Raw genomic sequence first — 27,678 nt, 5'->3', positions numbered from 1 at the left:
TGTTTGTATGTACATTGTTCAATAAAAAAACAAAAACACTTATCCAATCAGGGTGCTCCGATGGTTCCTTTATACATGCTTTCTGGGAACTCACGATTCGATTTGAGTCCAATTCTTGGGGTGACAATCCAATTCAAAATTGATTCTTGATTCAAACCAATCCTTGCAATATATTATATGGTATTAAAAATATTATAAAATATTTTTAAAGCAGCTTAAAGGTTACGTATGATGTATACTCGGCGCGAGTAAGCTGGAGACGGCCAAAAAATACATTTAAAAATATATATTAGGGCTGTCAAATGTTTTTATTTTTAAAATCAGATTAATCACGATTTGGAATTGTAATAATCGTGATTATTCACAGGTGATTACTCGCTTGCATAAATTAAAACTTTCTTAAAAAAAAAGACCCCGATTTTTTGGTCAGACCAGCATCCAGGAAGGTTTTTCAATGTTTTACTTGAATCTATGTCATTTATTTGCACACAACTTTTTATCTAAAGTTGCTTCAGGTTTATTTTGAAGTCTCCTCGCTCATTTTTGTACCGACGTATGCGTTGATCTGATCACTGGTTAAGGTTGAGGTAACAGAGCTTCGACAATTAAAATAAATTGCATGATTAATCTAAGTGTGTACATGATTAATGCAATATTTTTTGTGATTAATCAGATGAGTTAACTTGTTAATTTCTACAGCCTTAATATACATTTTAGAAAATTATGAATCGATTTAGAAGTGAAATGCATACCTGCCAACTTTTGAAATCAGAAAAACCTAGTAGCCAGGGTCCAGGGGCCACAGGCCCCGGTAGGTCCAGGACAAAGTCCTGGTGGGGGGTTCAGCTTCGCCCCCCGACGCAAAATGATTATTAGCATTCAGACAGGTTAAAATGTTGCTAAAACCATCACTTTTCTATCAGTCACAGTGACTTTTCAATACAAAAATATTACAGCAAAAATCATATGGGTTGATTGACATGTTTATTCTGTAAGCTAACTTCAATAGTTTGAAATTATTTTGACAGTTAATGCCAGTTATCCTGTCAACCTTTCACAAGACTTCTTGTCTGCACAAGGTGCAATTCGCGTAGTTTTCACCCTTTTTGGAACGGATAATTATTCCCGGATAGGCTTTTGAATATTCTTCACGGAATGACTGCAGTTTTCTTTTCGGTTTAAGACTCGTTTGCGATTTTTCTCCGGCTGATTCCATGATCGTTCGCTCGTTTGGAAACAATGGCAACTGGTGCCTCGTGCTAGGCAGCGGTGCTATAAATAGCCTCGCGCATGGCATTCGGAATGGCTCGATAGGAAGTTACGGGAAGCAGTGTCGATTGTCATTGTTGTTACGCGATTTCGTGAATAAAACTTAAAAAAAAAAAAAAAGTTTTTTAATGAATGAAAAACCGTATTTTTTATCACTGCAATCGTAACCCGGAATAGGTTGATGAAAACCGTACTAATTACGGGAAAACCGGAGTAGTTGGCAGGTATGGAAATGAATAGGAATCGCGATTTTGCAGATTATTTTTCAGCCACTGGGATGCACACATTTATTAGTTTCGGACTATAATTGCATGGATGGATGGATGGATGGTCTGTAACAGGTGGATGGATGGTCTGTAACAGGTGGATGGATGGTCTATAACAGGTGGATGGATGGCCTGTAACAGGTGGATGGATGGCCTGTAACAGGTGGATGGATGGCCTGTAACAGGTGGATGGATGGCCTGTAACAGGTGGATGGATGGCCTGTAACAGGTGGATGGATGGCCTGTAACAGGTGGATGGATGGCCTGTAACAGGTGGATGTATGGTCTGTAACAGGTGGATGTATGGTCTGTAACAGGTGGATGTATGGTCTGTAACAGGTGGATGGATGGTCTGTAACAGGTGGATGGATGGTCTGTAACAGGTGGATGGATGGTCTGTAACAGGTGGATGGATGGTCTGTAACAGGTGGATGGATGGTCTATAACAGGTGGATGGATGGTCTGTAACAGGTGGATGGATGGTCTGTAACAGGTGGATGGATGGTCTGTAACAGGTGGATGGATGGTCTGTAACAGGTGGATGGATGGTCTGTAACAGGTGGATGGATGGTCTGTAACAGGTGGATGGATGGTCTGTAACAGGTGGATGGATGGTCTGTAACAGGTGGATGGATGGTCTGTAACAGGTGGATGGATGGTCTGTAACAGGTGGATGGATGGTCTGTAACAGGTGGATGGATGGTCTGTAACAGGTGGATGGATGGTCTGTAACAGGTGGATGGATGGTCTGTAACAGGTGGATGGATGGTCTGTAACAGGTGGATGGATGGTCTGTAACAGGTGGATGGATGGTCTATAACAGGTGGATGGATGGTCTATAACAGGTGGATGGATGGTCTATAACAGGTGGATGGATGGTCTATAACAGGTGGATGTATGGTCTGTAACAGGTGGATGTATGGTCTGTAACAGGTGGATGTATGGTCTATAACAGGTGGATGTATGGTCTGTAACAGGTGGATGTATGGTCTGTAACAGGTGGATGTATGGTCTGTAACAGGTGGATGTATGGTCTGTAACAGGTGGATGTATGGTCTGTAACAGGTGGATGTATGGTCTGTAACAGGTGGATGTATGGTCTGTAACAGGTGGATGTATGGTCTGTAACAGGTGGATGGATGGTCTGTAACAGGTGGATGGATGGTCTGTAACAGGTGGATGTATGGTCTGTAACAGGTGGATGGATGGTCTGTAACAGGTGGATGGATGGTCTGTAACAGGTGGATGGATGGTCTGTAACAGGTGGATGTATGGTCTGTAACAGGTGGATGTATGGTCTGTAACAGGTGGATGTATGGTCTGTAACAGGTGGATGTATGGTCTGTAACAGGTGGATGGATGGTCTGTAACAGGTGGATGGATGGTCTGTAACAGGTGGATGGATGGTCTGTAACAGGTGGATGGATGGTCTGTAACAGGTGGATGGATGGTCTGTAACAGGTGGATGGATGGTCTATAACAGGGGCCCCCAAACTTTTTGCATTGGGTTAAAAAAAATTGGCCGTCACACACTGTGGCGCAATGTCATGTTATCAATGGGAAAATGCATTTTTAGACAATATGATGAGACCCCGAAAGTAACAAGCGGTAGAAAATGGATTAGAAAAAACCAACATTTTTATTTTTATTTTTTATTTTTTTTAAACTTGAGTTCCTGCGGGCCAGATTTTGGACGCAGGCGGGCCTTATCCGGACCGAGAACCCCTGTTCTATAATATGTTGTACAACTCAAGTCAAATTCAACACGATTCATCTTTTAAATGTCACACCGACACACGATTTCAGTATTGCAGGTGTCAAACTGGTAAATAAGCTTTTTTTTGTTGTTGTATTTTTGTAGCTTTTCAGCAACACTTGAGGAATCAAGGTTACCCAAAACGTCGGAATACAGAATATTCCTATTTTACAATTCTGATCTTTGGCAACCAAGCTTTGATGATTGCCACTGTTTGATACTGGAACAGACCATTTCTATTTCCATCGTTTCCTATAGGGCAGGGGCGTCAAATATACGGCCCGCGGGATGAGTTGGCCAAGTATAAAACTGAGCCGAAATTTTTGAATGAAAAAAAACCACTGTTCTAAATGTGTCCACTAGATGTCGCAATAGCAATTATTTGTATCTGTAGCTGATGCTAAATATGTAAAAAAAAACAAAAAAACCCAAGTTATTGCACCAGTCGATGAAAATGAGCAAATTAGTGAAGTGAAGTGAATTATATTTACATAGCGCTTTTCTCTAGTGACTCAAAGCACTTTTACATAGTGAAACCCATTATCTAAGTTACATTTTAAACCAGTGTGGGTGGCACTGGGAGCAGGTGGGTAAAGTGTCTAGGATGACGGAAGCGGGGATCGAACCTGGAACCCTCAAGTTGCTGGCACGGCAACTCTACTAACCGTGCTATACTGCACCATATTACATAAATAACATCCTGTAATTTGATTTTGATATTATTGTATCTTGATTGATTGAGATTGAAAATTAACACCAATGAGTTGACAGATGAACATTATCACATAATTTATTCAGAAGGTATAAATAACGACAAATAAAAAAAAGGTAGAATACTATGTAAGTGTAAAAACAAAACAACAACATTATGGTTTGTACGTTTTCAGAATGTGCTTGTTCTATTTTTTAAACAAAGAAAACAATCTGAAGTTGTCTTTATTTTTTAGTTATCTTGCCGTGATTTTACCACTTGGGACCAGATTTTATACGGCCCGCGGGATGAGTTGGCCAAGTATAAACCTGAGCCGAAATTTTTGAATGAAAGAAACCACTGTTCTACATGTGTCCACTAGATGTCGCAATAGCAATTCTTTGTATCTGTAGCTGATGCTAAATATGTAAAAAATTAAATAAACCACATGTTAGTGCACCAGTCGAGGAAAATGAGCAAATTACATAAATAACATCCTGTAATTTGATTTTGATAATATTTTATCTTGATAGATTGAAAATTAACACCAACATTATCACAAAATTTATTCAGAAAGTATAAATAACGACAAAAAAGGTAGAATACTATGCAAGTGTAAAAAACAACAACAACATTATGGTTTGGACATTTTCAGAATGTGATTGTTCTATTTTTAAACAAAGAAAATAGAGATATTATCGGCCGATTAATGCTTTAAAATGCAATATCGGAAATTATCTGCATCGGTTTTTTATTATCGGTATCGTTTTTTTTTTTTTTAATTAAATCAACATAAAAAACACAAGATACACTTACAATTAGTGGACCAACCCAAAAAAACCTTCCTCCCCCATTTACACTCATTCACACAAAAGGGTTGTTTCTTTTTGTTATTAATATTTGTGGTTCCTACATTATATATCAATATATATCAATACAGTCTGCAAGGGATACAGTCCGTAAGCACACATGATTGTGCGTGCTGCTGGTCTACTAATAGTACCAACATTTAACAGTTAATTTGACTAATTTTCATTAATTACTAGTTTCTATGCAACTGTTTTTATATTGTTTTACTTTCTTTTTTTATTCAAGAAAATGTTTTTAATTTATTTATCTTATTTTATTTCATTTTTAAAAAAAAGGACCTTATCTTCACCATACCTGGTTGTCCAAATTTGTCATAATAATGTGTTAATTCCAGGACTGTATATATCGGTATCGGTAATTAAAGAGTTGGACAATATCGGATATCGGCAAAAAGCCATTATCGGACATCCCTAAAAGAAAACAATCTGAAGTTGTCTTTATTTTTTAGTTATCTTGCCGTGATTTTACCACTTGGGACCAGATTTTATACGGCCCGCGGGATGAGTTGGCCAAGTATAAAACTGAGCCGACATTTTTGAATGAAAGAAACCACTGTTCTACATGTGTCCACTAGATGTCACAATAGCAATTATTTGTATCTGTAGCTGATGCTAAATATGTAAAAAATTAAATAAACCACATGTTAGTGCACTAGTCGAGGAAAATGAGCAAATTACATAAATAACATCCTGTAATTTGATTTTGATAATATTTTATCTTGATAGATTGAAAATTAACACCAACATTATCACATAATTTATTCAGAAAGTATAAATAACGACAAAAAAGGTAGAATACTATGCAAGTGTAAAAAACAACAACAACATTATGGTTTGGACATTTTCAGATTGTGCTTGTTCTATTTTTAAACAAAGAAAATAGACATATTATCGGCCGATAAATGCTTTAAAATGTAATATCGGAAATTATCTGTATCGTTTTTTTATTATCGGTATCGTTTTTTTTTTGTTGTTGTTTTTTTTAAAATTAAATCAATATAAAAAACACAAGATACACTTACAATTAGTGGACCAACCCAAAAAAAAACTTCCTCCCCGATTTACACTCATTCACAGAAAAGGGTTGTTTCTTTTTGTTATTAATATTTCTGGTTCCTACATTATATATCAATATATATCAATACAGTCTGCAAGGGATACAGTCCGTAAGCACACATGATTGTGCGTGCTGCTGGTCCACTAATAGTACTAACCTTTAACACTTAATTTTACTCATTTTCATTAATTACTAGTTTCTATGTAACTGTTTTTATATTGTTTTACTTTCTTTTTTATTCAAGAAAATATTTTTAATTTATTTATCTTATTTTATAATTTTTTTTTAAAAAGGACCTTATCTTCACCATACCTGGTTGTCCAAATTTGTTATAATAATGTGTTAATCCCACGACTGTATATATCGGTATCGGTAATTAAAGAGTTGGACAATATCGGATATCGGCAAAAAGTCATTATCGGACATCCCTAAAAGAAAACAATCTGAAGTTCAATCAATCAATCAATCAATGTTTATTTATATAGCCCTAAATCACAAGTGTCTCAAAGGGCTGCACAAGCCACAACGACAAGTTGTCTTTATTTTTGAGTTATCTTGCCGTGATTTTACGACTTGGGACCAGATTTTATACGGCCCGCGGGATGAGTTGGTCAAGTATAAACCTGAGCCGACATTTTTGAATGAAAGAAACCACTGTTCTACATGTGTCCACTAGATGTCGCAATAGCAATTCTTTGTATCTGTAGCTGATGCTAAATATGTAAAAAATTAAATAAACCACATATTAGTGCACCAGTCGAGGAAAATGAGCAAATTACATAAATAACATCCTGTAATTTGATTTTGATCATATTTTATCTTGATAGATTGAAAATTAACACCAACATTATCACATAATTTATTCAGAAAGTATAAATAACGACAAAAAAGGTAGAATACTATGCAAGTGTAATAAACAACAACAACATTATGGTTTGGACATTTTCAGAATGTGATTGTTCTATTTTTAAACAAAGAAAATAGAGATATTATTATATTATATTAAAATGTAATATCGGAAATTATCTGTATCGTTTTTTATTATCGGTATCGGATTTTTTTTTGTTTTTTTTTTTAAATTAAATCAACATAAAAAACACAAGATACACTTACAATTAGTGGACCAACCCAAAAAAAAACTTCCTCCCCCATTTACACTCATTCACACAAAAGGGTTGTTTCTTTTTGTTATTAATATTTCTGGTTCCTACATTATATATCAATATATATCAATACAGTCTGCAAGGGATACAGTCCGTAAGCACACATGATTGTGCGTGCTGCTGGTCCACTAATAGTACTAACCTTTAACAGTTAATTTTACTCATTTTCATTAATTACTAGTTTCTATGTAACTGTTTTTATATTGTTTTACTTACTTTTTTATTCAAGAAAATGTTTTTAATTTATTTATCTTTTTTTTTTTTTTTTTTAAAAAGGACCTTATCTTCACCATACCTGGTTGTCCAAATTTGTCATAATAATGTGTTAATTCCACGACTGTATATATCGGTATCGGTAATTAAAGAGTTGGACAATATCGGATATCGGCAAAAAGCCATTATCGGACATCCCTAAAAGAAAACAATCTGAAGTTGTCTTTATTTTTTAGTTATCTTGCCGTGATTTTACCACTTGGGACTAGATTTTATACGGCCCGCGGGATGAGTTGGCCAAGTATAAACCTGAGCCGAAATTTTTGAATGAAAGAAACCACTGTTCTACATGTGTCCACTAGATGTCGCAATAGCAATTATTTGTATCTGTAGCTGATGCTAAATATGTAAAAAATTAAATAAACCACATGTTAGTGCACCAGTCGAGGAAAATGAGCAAATTACATAAATAACATCCTGTAATTTGATTTTGATAATATTTTATCTTGATAGATTGAAAATTAACACCAACATTATCACATAATTTATTCAGAAAGTATAAATAACGACAAAAAAGGTAGAATACTATGCAAGTGTAAAAAACAACAACAACATTATGGTTTGGACATTTACAGAATGTGATTGTTCTATTTTTAAACAAAGAAAATAGAGTTATTATCGGCCGATAAATGCTTTAAAATGTAATATCGGAAATTATCTGTATCGTTTTTTATTATCGGTATCGTTTTTTTTTTTTTTTTTTTTTTTTTTTTAATTCAATCAACATAAAAAACACAAGATACACTTACAATTAGTGGACCAACCCCAAAAAAAACTTCCTCCCCGATTTACACTCATTCACACAAAAGGGTTGTTTCTTTTTGTTATTAATATTTCTGGTTCCTACATTATATATCAATATATATCAATACAGTCTGCAAGGGATACAGTCCGTAAGCACACATGATTGTGCGTGCTGCTGGTCTACTAATAGTACCAACATTTAACAGTTAATTTTACTCATTTTCATTAATTACTAGTTTCTATGTAACTGTTTTTATATTGTTTTACTTACTTTTTTATTCAAGAAAATGTTTTTAATTTATTTATCTTATTTTTTTTTTTTTTTTTAAAAAGGACCTTATCTTCACCATACCTGGTTGTCCAAATTTGTCATAATAATGTGTTAATTCCACGCATACTTGCCAACCTTGAGACCTCCGATTTCGGGAGGTGGGGGGTGGGGTTGGGGGGCGTGGTCAGGGGCAGGGGTGGGACAGGGGCGTGGTTAAGAGGGGAGGAGTATATTGGCCTCCAGCTCCGGCTGAAAATCGGGATATTTTCGGGAGAATATTTGTCCCGGGAGGATTTCGGGAGAGGCGCTGAATTTCGGGAGTCTCCCGGAAAATTCGGGAGGGTTGGCAAGTATGATTCCACGACTGTATATATCGGTATCGGCAGGGCCGGCCCGTGGCATAGGCCGTATAGGCAAATGCTAAGGGCGCCGTCCATCAGGGGGCGCCACGCCAGTGCCACAAATGTTGGAGAAGAAAAAAAAAAAAAGTTGGTACTATTATTTCTAAATACAAAAAATAATCCCACGTTAATTAAAATGCAAAGTAAAGCCTATATAATAGAAATATTATTTGTTACAATATTACGCCCCCCCCCCGGACGGTGCGCCCCCTCCCTTCCCGTACCATGACTCTTTTTGGACGTCACCACATCAAAAAATCAACACAAGATGTCAAAACGGCCAAAACTGTCAGGTGCCCAGGGAAGAAAAAAGAGAAAAGAAGAGGAGGAGGAACGAGAAAAGACAGAGGTAGCAGGTAGGCAACGTTAGCCTACATGAAATTATTTGTCTGTTACAGAATGTGATAGTAGCTGGCTTTTTAGCATTAAGCTAATGTTACATGATTCGGCAATTGCTAATCAATAAATAGCTAGTTCTGTTTTAACGTCGGGTTAATATTGTGGAGGGGGCTAAATTGTTATGGAAAATAATAATGTAACGTTAGGTAATTACAGTACTCCCACCTTACATTCCTCAGGGACATTTGTATTAGATCTTTTAAGCAGGTGTTTTTTGTTTACATTGTTATTGCCTTCTGGTTAGCTAATGTTTGCCCTGCAGGTAATAGCCACTTTTCCACCCCTTTATATATTAGGTATAGTTGTAAGCCTAGTTGTTAAAGTGCACATCATTAATGTTAATTAAGCAATATGTATGTAAAAAATATTGTATTTCATATATTCATTTTTTATTTTTTGCATTAATTTATTTATTCATATTTTTTTTTATCTTGTTAACTATTCTGATTGTTAATTTGCTTTCTTTAAGTAAAAAAAAGGTCAAAGACAAAGCTATTCGGTTTCTTGTGAGTATATACACTTCACTGCCGATGTGGGGGGGCGCCACCTAAAATCTTGCCTAGGGCGCCAGATTGGTTAGGGCCGGGCCTGGGTATCGGTTTATATCGGTATTGGTAATTAAAGAGTTGGACAATATCAGATATCGGCAAAAAGCCATTATCGGACATCCCTAAAAGAAAACAATCTGAAGTTGTCTTTATTTTTGAGTTATCTTGCCGTGATTTTTCTCCATGTGGCCCCCGATATAAGATGAGTTTGACACCCCTGCTATAGCGGGAAATGGGAGTCGTGGACTGGAAGAAAAATAATTCACTGACCGGATACTTCCACAAAACCATCTCGGGTTTTGATGTTGAGCTCGTCCGCCTTGAAGCTGTGCACGTTAACGCACATCTTCCACGGCTCCCCGCCCGTGCTGCCGCCGCTGCACAGGCCGGTGGTCGGGGAGCTCCGCGGGGAGGCCTCGCCGTAGCGGCCGCCGTAGAGCGAGGGCCCCGCCGCCGACTGCCGCTGCTGGTGGCCCGGGAAGCCCGAGCGTAAGGCGCTGCCGAAGGGCGCCGAGCCCAGGCGGGTGCTCAGCCGGCCGGGTCGAGCCCAGCCCGGCCAGTCCATGGAGAGGTCGTCGGGGAAGGGCGGCATGCCGAAGTCATCCTCCATGAAGCGGGAGCCCATCTGCTCCCGAAAGGGCGACTCTCCGAACGGATCCCGGGGGAACCTCTGGCGGTTGCCCAGCGTGTAAAAGTCTCCTTCTGCCATGTCCGCGTGGAACTATCTGGAACTCGACGGAAACTTCGAGAACAGGTGTTGCATCACCGTGGACACGATAGAGCACCTGTTGACATCCAGCGAGTCGGGGGGTCGAATTTGTGTGCGTCACGCTCGAGTCGGTGGTCTTCCTTTTAAAGCCCCCCAAAATGAGTCCCTCAAGATGAGTCAACGAGTCGGTCATGATGCTCCTTTTATAGTGCCGTTCGAGAAGAGTCGTTCACAATGAGTCAAAGTGTGTCGAAAGTGCGACTCATTACTGGCACTTTCGACACACTTTGACTCACACTGCAAAAAATACACCGAACACAAACTCTCCAAAGTCCTTAAATACGATTCAACCATGAACACACTTGGCTTGATCGGACTCTAATCACATTACACACACTTCTAGCGGAACAAAAGGACACTTAACGGCTTAATTTGAGAGAATCGCGCCGTTCTAAGTGGACACTTCTTACAGCGTTGGCGCAGCAGCTGCACACAGGCCGGCCCCTTTTTGTCCCGAGTGACTCACTGACTCTTTAATAGAACACAAGTCAGCAGGCTGACGTCATCGCACGGATTCAAGCAGGCATGATAAATGTTTTTCAACAACTTATTTATTCACATTTCATAGACGTCTTCTGATGTAACACCTAAAACATCACCGTGACAGCAGACGGACGGTCAGCACGAGGGAGTATTAGGGCCACACAATAAATAATATTAAATAATAATAATAGAAAAAAATATAAAGAATATAGGAATTAAAGTGCCATGTGAGTGTCATTGAGTTGAATGTGAAAAAAATACTCGAAAAAGTAAAAATATCTTAACCTGAAAAAAGATTGTACAAGAAATGAAATCAGTTTGTAAAATAAAAATGTTTTAGAAGGAAAATATATTACATATTACAAAAATGTAATATTATGTGAAAAATGTCAAATTTTTAAGGAAAACAATCGGAATATTGCAAAAACGTAAAGGTTCATGCAAAAGAAAGAAAGTATTTGCAATTTTATCAGAAAATGTAATATCACGACTTTCATTTAATGTTTGCGACAGAGAAATATCACGTAATTACTACGAACAATGGGAGACCGGACTTTCTGCTCCGCCGCTCCCAGTCTGTGGAACGCTCTCCCTGACCACCTGAGGGCCCCACAGACTGTGGATGCTTTTTTAAAAAGGCTTAAAAGCCCTTCTTTTTTTTCTTTTTTTTTTAAAGATATATGCATACTAGTTATAGCTATTTGGCTGTTGTATTTTTTTTTTTTATTCATTTATTTATTATATTTTTATTTTTTTAATACACTGTAGCACATTAAGATTGTTTACTCAATATAAAGTGCTTTTTTACAAATAAAATCTATTATTATTATAAATAAGTGATTATTTCATGAGCTAAAACGTGGAATATCACAAAAGTATGGAATTTGTACAATCGATAATTCAGAATATTGCAATAAAATATTCAAGCATTAGAGAGAAAATATTGCCACTTTTTATATTAAAAATTAAAGTTTTAATTTTAGGACATGTAAATTAAATTGAGATACGCAATTTTGGAACAAAGAAATGAGGTGAAAGGTGGAATAGAAGATATAAAAATGTTGACATTTTTACAAAAAAAACAAACATTTATACAAAAATAAAAATGTAAAAGAATATCGGAGAATACATTTAATTTTATGAGAAACAAATGTCATTTCTGTCATTTTACGAGAATAAAATCATATTGTTACGAAAATACGCTTAAAATTTGACGAGGAAAAAAGTCTACAAGCAGAAAAAAAAAGTCCTAATTAGAATAAATATATTACAAATAAGAGTGTTATTTTCTTAAGACACAAACAGTGAAAATAAAGTTAGTTTTGCTCGATGTTGTAGTTTTAATACAGAAAGTTGTGATGCACTAAGAATAAAGATGTCATACAAAAAAAAATGAATACAAATGACTCGGCTAAAGTGATATTGTTGTTTTGTTGAAAACAAAAAACGTAACCAAAACCTTGTCAAAATAAAAAAAGCAAAACAGAGCAAAAAAAAGTTGCAATCCAGGGAAAACTCAAAACTACATCAATTCAATTCACAAGTCTGCATTGTGAGGGGTAGATGCCAGGAACAAAGTTGTAGTGTTCAGAAAAATAAATCAGAATGTGGGTTTTATGAGCACTTTTCATGTTATGCTTAAAAAATTAAAAAATAAAAAAAGTGATTTTTTTTTTTTTCTCGTGTGACCCTCAGACTCCTTGGAAATACACAAAGACATTTAGAGTGCATTGACATTGCTCCAAAACATAAAAGTTCCACAATCAGATATTTTTTTTTAATATTTACACAAAACAGATGTGCATATTTACACTTTGGTGAACCTGCATGTGACAACAGTCCTGTACTTTTCAATTAAAATGCCTGACTTTTCCCCGAAACTATCTCATCACAGGAACATGTCGCTCGTCTATACACCGCCAGGTTATAATTTTAATCAGTTTACCACACATTTCCCTCATTGATGTGACATTCAGGGCAACACGTGGATTAAAAGGAGAAAACAAATGTTGAAATGCACAGAAAGTCCAGCGAAGATGAATAGTTTGACATTTTAGACACAATACATCATTAGCTTGGTTAGCATAGCACAGACCGGTAACAGATGGTTGGGATTAATGCAAAAATAAAAACATAAATCCCAGTAAATGTCACTAAATTCAACTAAGAACCAGAAGAAATGTTTAAGAATGAATAAAAACACAATTTTGGACAGATCCTGAAAAGTCGGACGTTTACCATCAATCATTAGCTTGGTTAGCATAGCACAGATGGTTGGGATTAACACAAAATAAAAAAAACAAATCCCAGTAAAAGTCGCAAAATTAAAGTAAAACTGTTTAAGAATGAATAAAAACACAATTTTGACACATCCTGAACAGATGGACGTTTACTATCAATCATTAGCTTGGTTTAGCATAGCACAAACCGGTAAAAAATGGTTGCGATTAACACAAAATAATTTAAAAAAATCCCAGTTAAAGTCGCAAAATTAAACTAAAACTGTTTAAGAATGAATAAAAACACAATTTTGACACATCCTGAAAAGCTGGACGTTTACCATCAATCATTAGCTCGGTTAGCATAGCACAGACCGGTAACAGATGGTTGGGATTAACACAAAATAAAAAAAACAAATCCTAGTAAAAGTCACTAAATTCAACTAAAACTGTTTGAGAATGAATAAAAACACAATTTTGACACATCCTGAAAAGATGGACGTTTACCATCAATCATTAGCTCGGTTAGCATAGCACAGACCAGTAACAAATGGTTGGGATTAACACAACATAAAAATAAAAGTAAATCCCAGTTAAAGTCGCAAAATTAAACAAACTATTTAAGAATGAATAAAAACACAATTTTGACAAATCCTGAAAAAATTGACATTTGCCATCAATCATTAGCTTGGTTAGCATAGCATAGTAACAGATGATTAGGATCATACTTGCCAACCCTCCCGAATTTTCCGGGAGACTCCCGAAATTCAGCGCCTCTCCCAAAAACCTCCCGGGACAAATATTCTCCCGAAAATCTCCCGATTTTCAGCCGGAGCTGGAGGCCACGCCCCCTCCAGCTCCATGCGGACCTGAGTGAGGACAGCCTTTTTTTCACGACGGGAGGACAACAGGGTGACAAGAACTAAATCATCCAGACAAGAGATAAATTGTATTATGTTTATCTTACCTAAAAATAAATATACTTATTAATTTAAAAAAAACAACTAAATAAATGTTTACTATATTTAGCTAAAAACATCAAAATTAATTGTATTTTTATTTGTATTTTTTCTGACTCCTTATTACATCCAGGCATTAGAATTATACATTAAAATAAACATATTTGAAATTATTAATTTAAAATTATCATAATAATTCATTTAAAATGACCATATTTAATTATTAAAATAATTGCTTGTTTATCAACAACTTTAGCATTTTATTCATTACATTTTGAAGCTCTCAGAAGCCAAGGTATGTTATATTCCTTAATATTTATTTATGCAAGTTTGAAGTATCAATTATCTAAACACAGTTTTGTTTGCATATTTTCAGGATGTAGAGATATATATATGTATATGTATATGTATATATATATATATATATATATATATATATATAAAAATATATATATATGTATGTATATATATATATATATATATATATATATATATATAAATATATATATATGTATGTATATATATATATGTATGTATATATATATATATATATATATATAAAATATATATATGTATGTATGTATGTATGTATATATATATATATATATATATATATATATATATATATATATATATATATATATATATATATATGAAATACTTGACATGGTGAATTCTAGCTGTCAATATACTCCTCCCCTCTTAACCACGCCCTCAACCACGCCCTTCCCCACCCCCGACCACGCCTCCACCCCCCACCTCCCGAAATCGGAGGTCTCAAGGTTGGCAAGTATGATTAGGATTAACACAAAATAAAAAACTAACTCCAGTAAAAGTCGCAAAATTCAACTAAAACTGTTTAAGAATGAATAAAAACACAATTTTGACACATCCTGAAAAGATGAAGTCTGTTTAGCATCCATTATTAGTCGTGTTAGCTTAGCACAGAGCGGTAACCGCTGGTTGGGATTGATGTAAAAAAAATATTAATTAATAAAAATAATAAATCCGACATGTTCTCAGTAAAAGTCCATAAAGTCAACTAAGAACCAGTAAACATGTTTAAGAATGAAAAAAAAAAACACATCCTAAAACGATGAAGGCCATTTACCATGCACCGTTAGCTCAGTTAGCTTAGCACATAGCTGGTTGGATTTAAAGTAAATCTTAAAACAAAAGTTAATTCAATTTAAGTCAACTAAGAACCAGTAGAAAATATTTAAAAAAGAATAAAATCCCAAGATAACAGATCAGCTGCTACCATAGCCTTTCCACCCATTTGGTTTGGCTAATTTGCGTCATGCTAAGCTACGTGGCTAAGCTACGTTGGCTGTGCATTCGTCTCACTCTCGGCGAGGAAGCAAACAAAGCAAATGTCACACTGCTCACCTTTTTTTTCTCTTTTTTAGGACTCAAAGAAAAAGGTCAAGCAAGGCGATGATTTATGTATTTCACATACAGAAAAAAAATGATGAACGGTTTCCAAACGCAGCACAAACCAAAGCAAAAAGACACGTTGCATAGAACGCAGGACTAATAAATAGGAATAAGTTAATAAATAAGTCTGACGGTTGGTCAAAAAAACATTCTCCGGGCGTGGGAATAATTCCATGTGTTATCTCCACGCAAACTGAAACATTCAATAGCATCGTCTTTGAAAAATCACCTGTGGGCTTAATCACGTCGTTGGCGCTCTGTTGCCAACGGAGACGCGACTCTTGACATTTTGCGGCGTGTTGAGAGGACAGATTCATTTGACATTTGCGCTGAAAGACACTCTGCTTGCCGTCCACGCCTACATTTTCCCGCGGTAAACGTTTTTTTTCCCCCCTCCTTCTCGCTCTCTCGCCGCGGCATCAGACAAAACCAATTATGCAACGCCATCTTACCTTATCTTAGACGTGTCCTGATACACTATATCACCAAAAGTATTTGGCCACCTGCCTTGACTCACATATGAACATGAAGTGCCATCCCATTCCTAACCCATAGGGCTCAATATGTCGTCGGTCTAAATTTTGCAGCTATTACAGCTTCAACTCTTCTGGGAAGGCTGTCCACAAGGTCGCGGAGTGTGTTTATAGGAATGTGGCGTACCTCTTCCCTCCGGGTTCCAAGGACCACCAAGGAGAGACATGACTGGAGCAGTTTTGTCACTTTGTTTTATTTTTCAATAAACCTCTGTGCGGGTCGATTGCTCAACTGCGCCCAGGTGGGCCATCTACGCACCCGACGCTCGTCTCGGAGCCGGCCCCGTCGTGCCCCGCCTCGCTGCAGGTCCGCCGGCCATGCCTCCTCACGAGGAATTTCCCACCATTCTTCCAAAAGGACATTGGTGAGGTCACACACTGATGTTGGTGGAGAAGGCCTGGCTCTCAAGTCTCCGTTCTAATTCTATCGGGTTCAGGTCAGGACTCTGCGCAGGCCAGTCAAGTTCATCCACACCAGACTCTGTCATCCATGTCTTTATGGACCTTTCTTTGTGCACTGGTGCACAGTCATGTTGGAAGAGGAAGCGGCCCGCTCCAAACTGTTCCCACAAGGTTGACCATGAATTGATTTACGTGGACGCCGACTTAAACAAGTTGAAAAACTTATTGGAGTGTTACCATTTAGTGGTCAATTGTACGGAATATGTACTGTTGTTGGAATAATTGTTTGTAAGTTATCACAAAAGAAACGTTGTATTATGAATGCTGTCTTTCGAGGCCTAACAAGAGGAAGAACGCTCGTGAAACGCCACTGTGATTTCAACACGGACAGATGGCAGGATCTGCTCAACTTCCAGAGGAACTCTCTTTGAAGTGTTAAACGAACTCTCTCTGAAGTATTTCACAAACTCTCTTCCAACTATTTGGTAACCGAGGTCAACGCTATTTACGACCCGCTGCCCTCTTGAAGTTGCTGTGGTCAGGAGACGGGAGGGGTTATCCATTGTCCTCCAACACCTGCCCCAGCTGGATCCAGGAAGAGCCCAAGCCCGAGAAATCCTCTTCTTGGTCTTCAAAGCGACCGAAAACAATGACTGTTTTACATACTTCCCATTCCTGCTGTGACATGTGCTGGTGCGTGAACATTGAACATCTGAATAAATGAGGAGACGAAAACCTTCTTCGTCAGAGCGTGGTGCAGGACTGTACAGAGAGTGCAGTGGCCATGTCTCTCCTCAATATTGAGTCCAAATTGAATTCTGTCTCTGTTTGATTCCTTGCCTTTTGTCTTGTTTAATAGATGTCCTCAGTGTTTGAACGTGACACTGTACTGTGCAATCTACTAATACAAGTTTCAATCAATCAAAAGTTGGGAGCATGGAAGTGTCCAAAATGTCTTGGAATCCTGGAGCATTCAGAGTTAATTTCACCAGAACAGGGGTCGGCAACCTTTACCAGTCAAAGAGCCATTTTGACCAGTTTCACAAATTAAAGAAAACAATGGGAGCCACAAAAATCTTATAAAATTTAAAATGAAATAACACTGCATACAAAGTTTTTTTTTTGCTTTGTGCTATGTATTAACCAGGGGTCTCAGACACGCGGCCCACACCTTACTATGAAAATTGAATGCTAGTGCGACCCGCGGGTTTTATATGAATGGCGCTTGACAGCGTCATACTTGTATGGTGGTAGCAGGGGTGTATAATGCATACTTGCCAACCTTGAGACCTCCGATTTCGGGAGGTGGGGGCGTGGTCGGGGGTGGGGCGGGGCGTGGTTGGGGGCGTGGTTAAGAGGGGAGGAGTATATTGACAACTAGAATTCACCAAGTCAAGTATTTCATACATATATATATATATATATATATATATATATATATATATATATATATATATATATATATATATACATCCTGAAAATATGCAAACAAAACTGTGTTTGGATAATTGATACTTCAAACTTGCATAAATAATTATTAAGGAATATAACATAACTTGGCTTCTGAGAGCTTCAAAATGTAGTGAATAAAATGCTAAAGTTGTTGATAAACAAGCAATTATTTTAATAATTAAATATGGTCATTTTAAATGAATTATTATGATAATTTAAAATTAATTATTTCAAATATGTTTATTTTAATGTAAAATTCTATGGCTGGATGTAATGAGTCAGAAAAAATAAAAATAAAAATACAATTAATTTTGATGTTTTTAGCAAAATATAGTAAAAATTTAGTTTTTTTTTTTTTTTTTTTAAATTAATAAATATCTATTTATTTTTAGGTAAGATAAACATAATAATACAATGTATCTCTAGTCTGGATGATTTAGTTCTTATCACCCTGTTGTCCTCCCGTAGTGAAAAAAGGCTGTCCTCACTCAGGTCCGCATGGAGCTGGAGGGGGCGTGGCCTCCAGCTCCGGCTGAAAATCGGGAGATTTTCGGGAGAATATTTGTCCCGGGAGGTTTTCGGGAGAGGCGCTGAATTTCGGGAGTCTCCCGGAAAATTCGGGAGGGTTGGCAAGTATGGTATAATGTAGCCCGGAAGAGTTAGGGCTGCATGGGATTCTGGGTATTTGTTCTGTTGTGTTTATGTTGTGTTAAGGTGCAGATGTTCTCCCGAAATGTGTTTGTCATTCTTGTTTGGTTTTGGTTCAAAGTGTGGCGCATTATTAGTAAGAGTGTTAAAGTTGTTTTATATGGCCACCGTCAGTGTAACCTGTGTGGCTGTCGACCAAGTATGCCTTGCTGTCACTCGCGTGTGCAAGAAGAAGAAGCATATAACAAAAGGCTGGGCTGGCACGTTGTTAATACAGATTGTAGAGGGTTCTAAATGCTGTACCATCATGGCACGCCCTTATTATTATTGTAAGGGTGAAAATCGGAGAATATTAATCCCGGGAGGTGTCTGCGAGAGGCACTGAAATCCGGAAGTCTCCCGGGAAAATCGGGGGGGGGGTCCGCAAGTATGCAGCTGATCAAAGAGCCGCATGTGGCTCCAGAGCCGCGGGTTGCCAACCCCTGCACTAGAACTAAGGGGCCAAGCCCCAACTCCTGAAAAACAACCCCACATCATAATTCCTCCACTGACCCCTCTCTGTCAGTTTATGCGGCCTACCACTTGGTGGCTGAGTTGCTGTTGTTCCCAAACTCTTCCATTTTCTTATAATAAAGCCGACAGTTGACTTTGGAATATTTAGGAACGAGGACATTTCACGACTGGATTTGTTGCACAGGTGGCATCCTATGACAGTTCCACACCTGAGAGCTCCTTTCACAACTCCGGCTTATTAGTGATTCCCAGGGCCCAAAAAAAAGTCTGCTGGCTATAGAGCGTTTTCTATAGGGGCTCCAGTACTATGGAATGCCCTCCCGGTAACAGTTAGAGATGCTACCTCAGTAGAAGCATTTAGAATCCAGAATCCCATGCAGCCCTGACTCTTCCGGGCTACATTATACACCCCTGCTACCACCAAACCCCGCCCCCACCCCAACCCTGCTCCCTCACACATCAACTCGCCCCCTCCCCCTGTGCGTCGGTTGAGGTGGGCAGGGTTTGGTAGCGGGGGTGTATAATATAGCCCGGAAGAGTTAAGGCTGCATGGGATTCTGGGTATTTGTCCTGTTGTGTTTATGTTGAGTTACGGAGCAGATGTTCTCCCGAAATGTGTTTGACATTCTTCTTTGGTGTGGGTTCACAGTGTGGCGCATTATTAGTAAGAGTGTTAAAGTTGTTGTTTTTTTTATACCGCCAACCTGTGTGGTTGTTGACCAAGTATGCCTTGCTGTGACCTACGTGAGCAAGCGGAAGCCCCCATACAACATGTGGCTGATCAGGCACGCCGATTGTAGTGGGTGCTATATGCTGTACCAACATAGCACGCATGACGCTGACAAGCGCCATTCATACAAAACCCGCGTGCCGCACCCGCATTCAAATTCCATATTAAGGTATGGGCAGCGTGTCTGAGACCCCTGGTTTATACATAGCACAAAAAAACAACTTTTTATGCAGTGTTATTTCATTTTGAATTTCAAAATTTTTTTGTGGCTCCCATTGTTATCTTTAATTTGTGACACTGGTCAAAATGGCTTTTTGACTGGTAAAGGTTGCCGACCCCGGCACTATGGACTGGACTCTCACTATTATGTTAGATCCACTATGGACTGGACTTTCACAATATTATGTCAGACCCACTCGACGTCCATTGCATCCGGTCTCCCCTAGAGGAGCGGGGGGTCACCCACATATGCAGTCCTCTCCAAGGTTTCTCATAGTCATTCACATCTACGTCCCATTGGGGTTGTGAGTTTTTCCTTGCCCTTATGTGGGCTCTGTACTGCGGATGTCGTTGTGGCTTGTGCAGCCCTTTGAGATATTTGTGATTTAGGGCTATATAAATTAACATTGATTGATTGATTGAAATGTTTGTAGAAAATGTCAGTGCTTGATTTTATACACCTGTGACCGGGCCAAGTGAATAGGACACCTGATTCTCATCATTTGGAAGGGTGGCCAAATACTTTTGGCAATATAGTGTAGCATGAGCCTCTTACTACACTTTGGACTTCTTCTAGTCAAGTGGAGATCAAAACCAGTAGGAGTCTTGTCACCTCATGGCAACTGTGACTGCTCTTTTCTTGCTTGAACCAACAGTAATCCACGGAATGTTAACAATAAAAAAAAATCGGAATATTTTGAAGAGGATTTGACCTTTGGTTCGAGTCTATACAAGTCGGTCGACATAAACGGGACCCGCAAATAGATTCTTCTACAATCCCTGAAAGACTGAAGACCGTCACTCCATGAGCTTTCCAATGGAGTGTTGAGGTACAACATATGACCAAATATGGTCACGTGATGTGAAGGACAGGCTGGGGCCAACAACAAAAGGGTCTCACCCATGCCCGGGACCCTTGCGTCCAAGCCTTCCCCTTCCCGTCCTAATGTCTGCTCCTTCTGATACCGCGGCGCTGGGTCCCAAAGACGGAGTTCCAGGAGGAGCTGCGACTGAAGCTCCTGTAGGAGCAGCAGGAAGTGGAGGAACCGCGATTGCGGCTCCTGCTGCGCTCCAGGCTGCGGACGAACCTGCGACCGCGCGAGAAGAGGCTGCTCCAGGACGAGGTGCTGCTGCAGGTGGAGGGACTGCGGCGGAAGTAAGGGACGGGCCTCTTCCTGGCACTGGGGGGACGAGAAGCAAACATAATCTGGTCCAGTGGTTCTCAAACTTTTTTCCACCAAATACCACCTCCTCCGAAAGTCACCATAATGATCAACTTTAAAATACAGTAGCGTAGTAGGCCTGAATATTCATCAAAACAAGGCAGAGGTTTTTGTTTGACAAGCGAAGTTGGCACGTTGCGTAAAATGGTAGATAAAAACAGAATACAATGATTTGCAAATCCTTTTCAACTTATATTCAATTGAATAGACTGCAAAGATATTTAACGTTCAAATTGGTAAATTTTGCTATTTTTTTGCAAATATTAGCTCATTTGGAATTTGATGCCTGCGACATGTTTCAAAAAAGTGGCAAAAAAAGACTGATAAAGTTGAGGAATGCTCATCAAACACTTATTTGGAACATCCCACAGGTCCATCCATCCATCTTCTTCCGCTTATCCGAAGTCGGGTCGCGGGGGCAGCAGCCTAAGCAGGGAAGCCCAGACTTCCCTCTCCCCAGCCACTTCGTCCAGCTCTTCCTGTGGGACCCCGAGGCGTTCCCAGGCCAGCCGGGAGACATAGTCTTCCCAACGTGTCCTGGGTCTTCCCCGCGGCCTCCTACCGGTCGGACGTGCCCTAAACACCTCCCTAGGGAGGCGTTCGGGTGGCATCCTGACCAGATGCCCGAACCACCTCATCTGGCTCCTCTCGATGTGGAGGAGCAGAGGCTTTACTTTGAGCTCCCCCCGGATGGCAGAGCTTCTCACCCTATCTCTAAGGGAGAGCCCCGCCACCCGGCGGAGGAAACTCATTTCGGCCGCTTGTACCCGTGATCTTGTCCTTTTGGTCATAACCCAAAGCTCATGACCATAGGTGAGGATGGGAACGTAGATCGACCGGTAAATTGAGAGCTTTTCCTTCCGGCTCAGCTCCTTCTTCACCACAACGGATCGTTACATTACTGAAGACGCCGCACCGATCCGCCTGTCGATCTCACGATCCACTCTTCCCTCACCCGTGAACAAGACTCCGAGGTACTTGAACTCCTCCACTTGGGGCAAAATCTCCTCCCCAACCCGGAGATGGCACTCCACCCTTTTCCGGGAGAGAACCATGGACTCGGACTTGGAGGTGCTGATTCTCATCCCAGTCGCTTCACACTCAGTCACCACTTTGTCAACAAATGCCTGAGCAAATCGTCGAAAAAGTTTAAGAAGAACATTTCTCAACGAGCTATTGCAAGGAATTTAGGGATTTTACCATCTACGGTCAGTAATACAAACCCCGTTTCCATATGAGTTGGGAAATTGAGTTAGATGTAAATATAAACGGAATACAATGATTTGCAAATCATTTTCAACCCATATTCAGTTGAATATGCTACAAAGACAACATATTTGATGTTCAAACTGATAAACATTTTTTTTTTGCAAATAATCATTAACTTTAGCATTTGATGCCAGCAACACGTGACAAAGAAGTTGGGAAAGGTGGCAATAAATACTGATAAAGTTGAGGAATGCTCATCAAACACTTATTTGGAACATCCCACAGGTGTGCAGGCTCATTGGGAACGGGTGGGTGCCATGATTGGGTATAAAAGTAGACTCCATGAAATGCTCAGTCATTCACAAACAAGGACGGGGTGAGGGTCACCACTTTGTCAACAAATGCCTGAGCAAATCGTCGAAAAAGTTTAAGAACAACATTTCTCAACGAGCTATTGCAAGGCATTTAGGGATTTCACCATCTACGCTCCGTAATATCATCAAAAGGTTCAGAAAATCTGGAGAAATCACTGCACGTTTGCAGCGAGGCTGAAAACCAACATTGAATGCCTGTGACCTTGGATCCCTCAGGCGGTACTGCATCAAAAAGCGACATCAGTGCGTAAAGGATATCACCACATTTCAGAAAACCACTGTCAGTAACTACAGTTGGTTGACAACTAATTGTAGACTTCCGCAGGAAAGGGCAGAACAAACACCCTCCACTTTTAATTAATAATCTAGTAGAAAGGGTCAAGCAGTTCAAAATTCTTAGGGGTGAACATAACAGAAGATCTATGCTGGGACATTAACGCTGCTTCTATAGTCGGAAAGGCCCAACAACGTCTTTTTTTTGGTTGAGGAAACTAAAATGCGCAAACATTCCGCAGAAATCAATGGTCAACTTTTACAACTGTGCCATCAGCAGTGTCCTCACTTACGGCTTTTTAGTGTGGCACTAAAGCGAACCAACAGGCCCTCCAGCGAGTGGTTAAAGCGGCGGGGAAAATTACAAGGACGATACTCCCAGAGATGAGTGCCATGTACACAACTCGCTGCCTAAAGCGAGTACACAACATCCTGAAGGACAGATACCACCCAGCACATGGCCTCTTCAACATGCTACCCTCTGGAAGGAGGTGTAGATGGATTCGCGCCAGGACCACCAGAATGTCTCACAGGCTGTATCCCCAGGCTGTGAGACTGCTAAATGAACAGCCTGCCCCTTTTCTGCCCCGGACCATCTTATTACCTCACTCTTCACCACCTCAATAATTGTACTCTGGACTCGGGATGTCCCGATCCAGGTTTTTGCACTTCCGATCCGATACCGATATTGTTTTTGCATTTCCGATCCGATACCGATACTGACCGATACTGGCCTATCCGAGCATGTATTAAAGTTTAAAGTTATTTAGCCTACTTAGTTGTCAGAATCATGTTGAAAAGGGTTTTAGTACTCTTGATAACAACTAGCCAGCTGAATTAGGGGAGTTTGAATAATACACAATGGTTGGTATCAAGAAACTGACCTGTTTATTCAAGGATAAACACAAAATAGACAAAATTATACATGACAAACAGAAATGGCATCATTGAACTAGGGCTGGGCGATATGGCCTTTTTTTAATATTGCGATATTTTAAGGCCATATTGCGATACACGATATATACCTTGATATTTTGCCTTAGCCTTGAATGAACACTTGATGCATATAATCACAGCAGTATGATGATTCTATGTGTTTTGATTGATTGATTGAGACTTTTATTAGTAGGTTGCACAGTGAAGTACATATTCCGTACAATTGACCACTAAATGGTAACACCCCAATAAGTTTTTCAACTTGTTTAAGTCGGGGTCTACTTAAATTGATTCATGATACAGATATATACTATCAGATATATACTATCATCATAATACAGTCATCACACAAGATAATCACATTGAATTATTTACATTATTTATAATCCAGGGTGTGGAGGGGGGCGTCTGATGTAAGTGTCAAAAAGACAGCCAAAAGAGTTTGATATGAGAATAAATCTAACGTTAAAATATAGGGTAGAAATGCATCCATTTGCAGGAAATGTAGTCTTGATTTTCAAAATGTTCTTTCAAGGCTTGCATGTCTACATTAAAACATTCTTCTTCTTACTGCATTAATATATGCTACTTTTAAACTTTCATGCAGAGAAGGAAATCACAACTAAAAAAATCACTAATTTTTTCATACGGTGTTGATGTGGAAATGTATGCCTCTGCATTTTGATGGTGTGGACGTGTGGCACCGAATGGAGATAAGCGTCTCGACAGACGTCACAATATTTGAACAATGATGACGAAAACTGTTGTCTCTGTCGTGTCCGTGTGTCGAAAATTGTTATGCGCTTATTTTTTTATTTGATTTTGTGCGTGGCATAGATTTGCCGTGCGCAGAGGACACTTGAGCAGGCGCGCACCTTAGCGGCTGCGCTAGCATCACAGCTAACGTTAGCCATGCCGCTACCTCGCTCTCTGCTGGGAGAGGACGTATACGTATGTGACGTATGACGTGACAGTATGTGACGTATGACGTGACAGTATGTGACGTGTGTAAGAAGGTGCGCTCGCTGTCTGTGAGAGGGAGACACAGGAAAGAGTGAGAAGAGCCTGTCTTGTAATGCCAGCAGCTAAAAGCAACTGCGTGAGAATTGTGGATGTGTTGAAGGTGTGCTGGAAAATGCGGAACGGAATTTACGGAGCTGCAGAAAAGTGGAATGTATTATTTAAATAGGTGCGTTGGAAAACACGGACCGGAGTATTTTTTTAAACTGGATCTGGATCGGCATTTTCCCATGCCTTGCCGATACGCAATTTTTGGCAAATATCGGCAGCCGATCCGATCCAAATATCGGATCGGGACATCCCTACTCTGGACATTGCATTGCTGCAACATCAACGTAACACCCATCAGACATCTGACTGTTCCCACCCCCACACCCCCTCTATTCGCCATCTTCCTGACAATGCTAAACTGTAAACTAGGGTCAACCTGCACTTCAATGCAGTTTCTAAGCCGCTGGACAAAGCTCAAACAAAATGTCGTTGACATGTATGACTTAAGTGTTATTATGACAATGACAATAAAGGAATTGATTGGTCACTAAAGGGCACCACAAAAAAATTGCATAAATGGCTTTATTTTAACAAAAAATCTTAGGGTACATTAAACATATGTTTCTAATTGCAAGTTTGTCCTTAAATAAAATAGTGAATATATGAGACAACTTGTCTTTTAGTAGTAAGTAAACAAACATCCATCCATCCATTTTCTCCTGCTTGTCCCGTTCGGGGTTGCGGGGGGTACTGGAGCCTATCTCAGCTGCATTTGGGCGGAAGGCGGGGTATACCCTGGACAAGTTGCCACCTCATCACAGGGCCAACACAGATAGACTGACAACTAGGGATGTCCCGATCCGATATTTGGATCGGATCGGCTGCCGATATTTGCCAAAAATTGCGTATCGGCAAGGCATGGGAAAATGCCGATCCAGATCCAGTTTAAAAAAAAACTCCGGTCCGTGTTTTCCAACGCACCGATTTAAATAATACATTCCACTTTTCTGCTGCTCCGTAATTTCCGTTCCGCATTTTCCAGCACACCTTCAACACATCCACAGGTCTGTGGATTCTCACGCAGTTGCTTTTAGCTGCTGGCATTACACGACAGGCTCTTCTCACTCTTTCCTGTGTCTCCCTCTCACAGACAGCAAGTGCACCTTCTTACACACATCACATACTGTCACGTCATACATCACATACTGTCACGTCATACGTCACATACGTATACGTCCTCCCCGAGCAGAGAGGTAGCAGCATGGCTAACGTTAGCTGTGATGCTAGCGCAGCCGTGCGAGCAACGGTCCCTCTAAGGTGCTTGCCTGTGCAATTGCGCACTGTTTAAGCGTCCTCTGCGCATAGCAAATCTATGCCACGCACAAAATCGAATAAAAAAATAAGCGCATAACAATTTTCAACACACCGACACGACAGAGAAAACAGTTTTCGTCATCATTGTTCAAATATTATAACGTCTGTCGAGACGCTTATCTCCATTCGGTGCCACACGCCCACACCATCAAAATGCTGAGGCAAACATTTCCACATCAACACTGTATGAAGAAATTAGTGATTTTTTTAGTTGTGATTTCCTTCTCTGCAGGAAAGTTTAAAAGTAGCATATATTAATGCAGTATGAAGAAGAATGTTTTAATGTAGACATGCAAGCCTTGAAAGAACATTTTGAAAATCAAGACTACATTTCCTGCAAATGGGTGCATTTCTACCCTATATTTTAACTTTAGATTTATTCTCATATCAAACTCTTTTGGCTGTCTTTTTGACACTTACATCCGGCGCCCCCCTCCACACCCTGGATTATAAATAATGTAAATAATTCAATGTGATTATCTTGTGTGATGACTGTATTATGATGATAGTATATATCTGATAGTATATATCCGTATCATGAATCAATTTAAGTGGACCCCGACTTAAACAAGTTGAAAAACTTATTGGGGTGTTACCATTTAGTGGTCAATTGTACGGAATATGTACTTCACTGTGCAACCTACTAATAAAAGTCTCAATCAATCAATCAAAACACATAGAATCATCATACTGCTGTGATTATATGCATCAAGTGTTCATTCAAGGCTAAGGCAAAATATCGAGATATATATTGTGTATCGCAATATGGCCTTAAAATATCGCAATATTAAAAAAAGGCCATATCGCCCAGCCCTAGTTCAATGATGCCATTTCTGTTTGTCATGTATAATTTTGTCTATTTTGTGTTTATCCTTGAATAAACAGGTCAGTTTCTTGTTACCAACCATTGTGTATTATTCAAACTCCCCTAATTCAGCTGGCTAGTTGTTATCAAGAGTACTAAAACCCTTTTCAACATGATTCTGACAACTAAGTAGGCTAAATAACTTTAAACTTTAATACATGCTCGGATAGGCCAGTATCGGTCAGTATCGGTATCGGTCAGTATCGGTATCGGATCGGAAGTGCAAAAACCTGGATCGGGACATCCCTACAGACAACATTCACACTCACATTCACACACTAGGGACCAATTTAGTGTTGCCAATCAACCTATCCCCAGGTGCATGTCTTTGGAGATGGGAGG

At 39.3% G+C, this 27,678-nt stretch overlaps 2 protein-coding genes across 3 annotated transcripts in view; both read right to left on the bottom strand.

The window, feature by feature from the left end:
- hspb8 (heat shock protein b8) overlaps positions 1–10,603 on the bottom strand; it is a 32,166-nt gene extending 21,563 nt beyond the window's left edge. The window contains exon 1 of the mRNA XM_061932845.2: positions 9,978–10,603. Within this exon, the coding sequence (XP_061788829.1) occupies positions 9,978–10,416 (439 nt within the window). The 5' untranslated portion in view covers positions 10,417–10,603. The remainder of the gene's footprint in view (positions 1–9,977) is intronic.
- A 10,387-nt stretch (positions 10,604–20,990) lies between these two features.
- Positions 20,991–27,678, bottom strand: part of srrm4 (serine/arginine repetitive matrix 4) — a 166,783-nt gene continuing 160,095 nt past the window's right edge. For both annotated transcript variants that reach the window (XM_061932599.1, XM_061932608.1), the window contains one exon: positions 20,991–21,252. In XM_061932599.1, the coding sequence (XP_061788583.1) occupies positions 21,015–21,252 (238 nt within the window). In that variant the 3' untranslated portion in view covers positions 20,991–21,014. The remainder of the gene's footprint in view (positions 21,253–27,678) is intronic.

Source organism: Nerophis lumbriciformis, linkage group LG03, assembly GCF_033978685.3.
Source record: "Nerophis lumbriciformis linkage group LG03, RoL_Nlum_v2.1, whole genome shotgun sequence".
NCBI classification, from domain to species: Eukaryota; Metazoa; Chordata; class Actinopteri; order Syngnathiformes; family Syngnathidae; genus Nerophis; species Nerophis lumbriciformis.
This window is presented reverse-complemented; position numbering and strand designations above follow the sequence as displayed.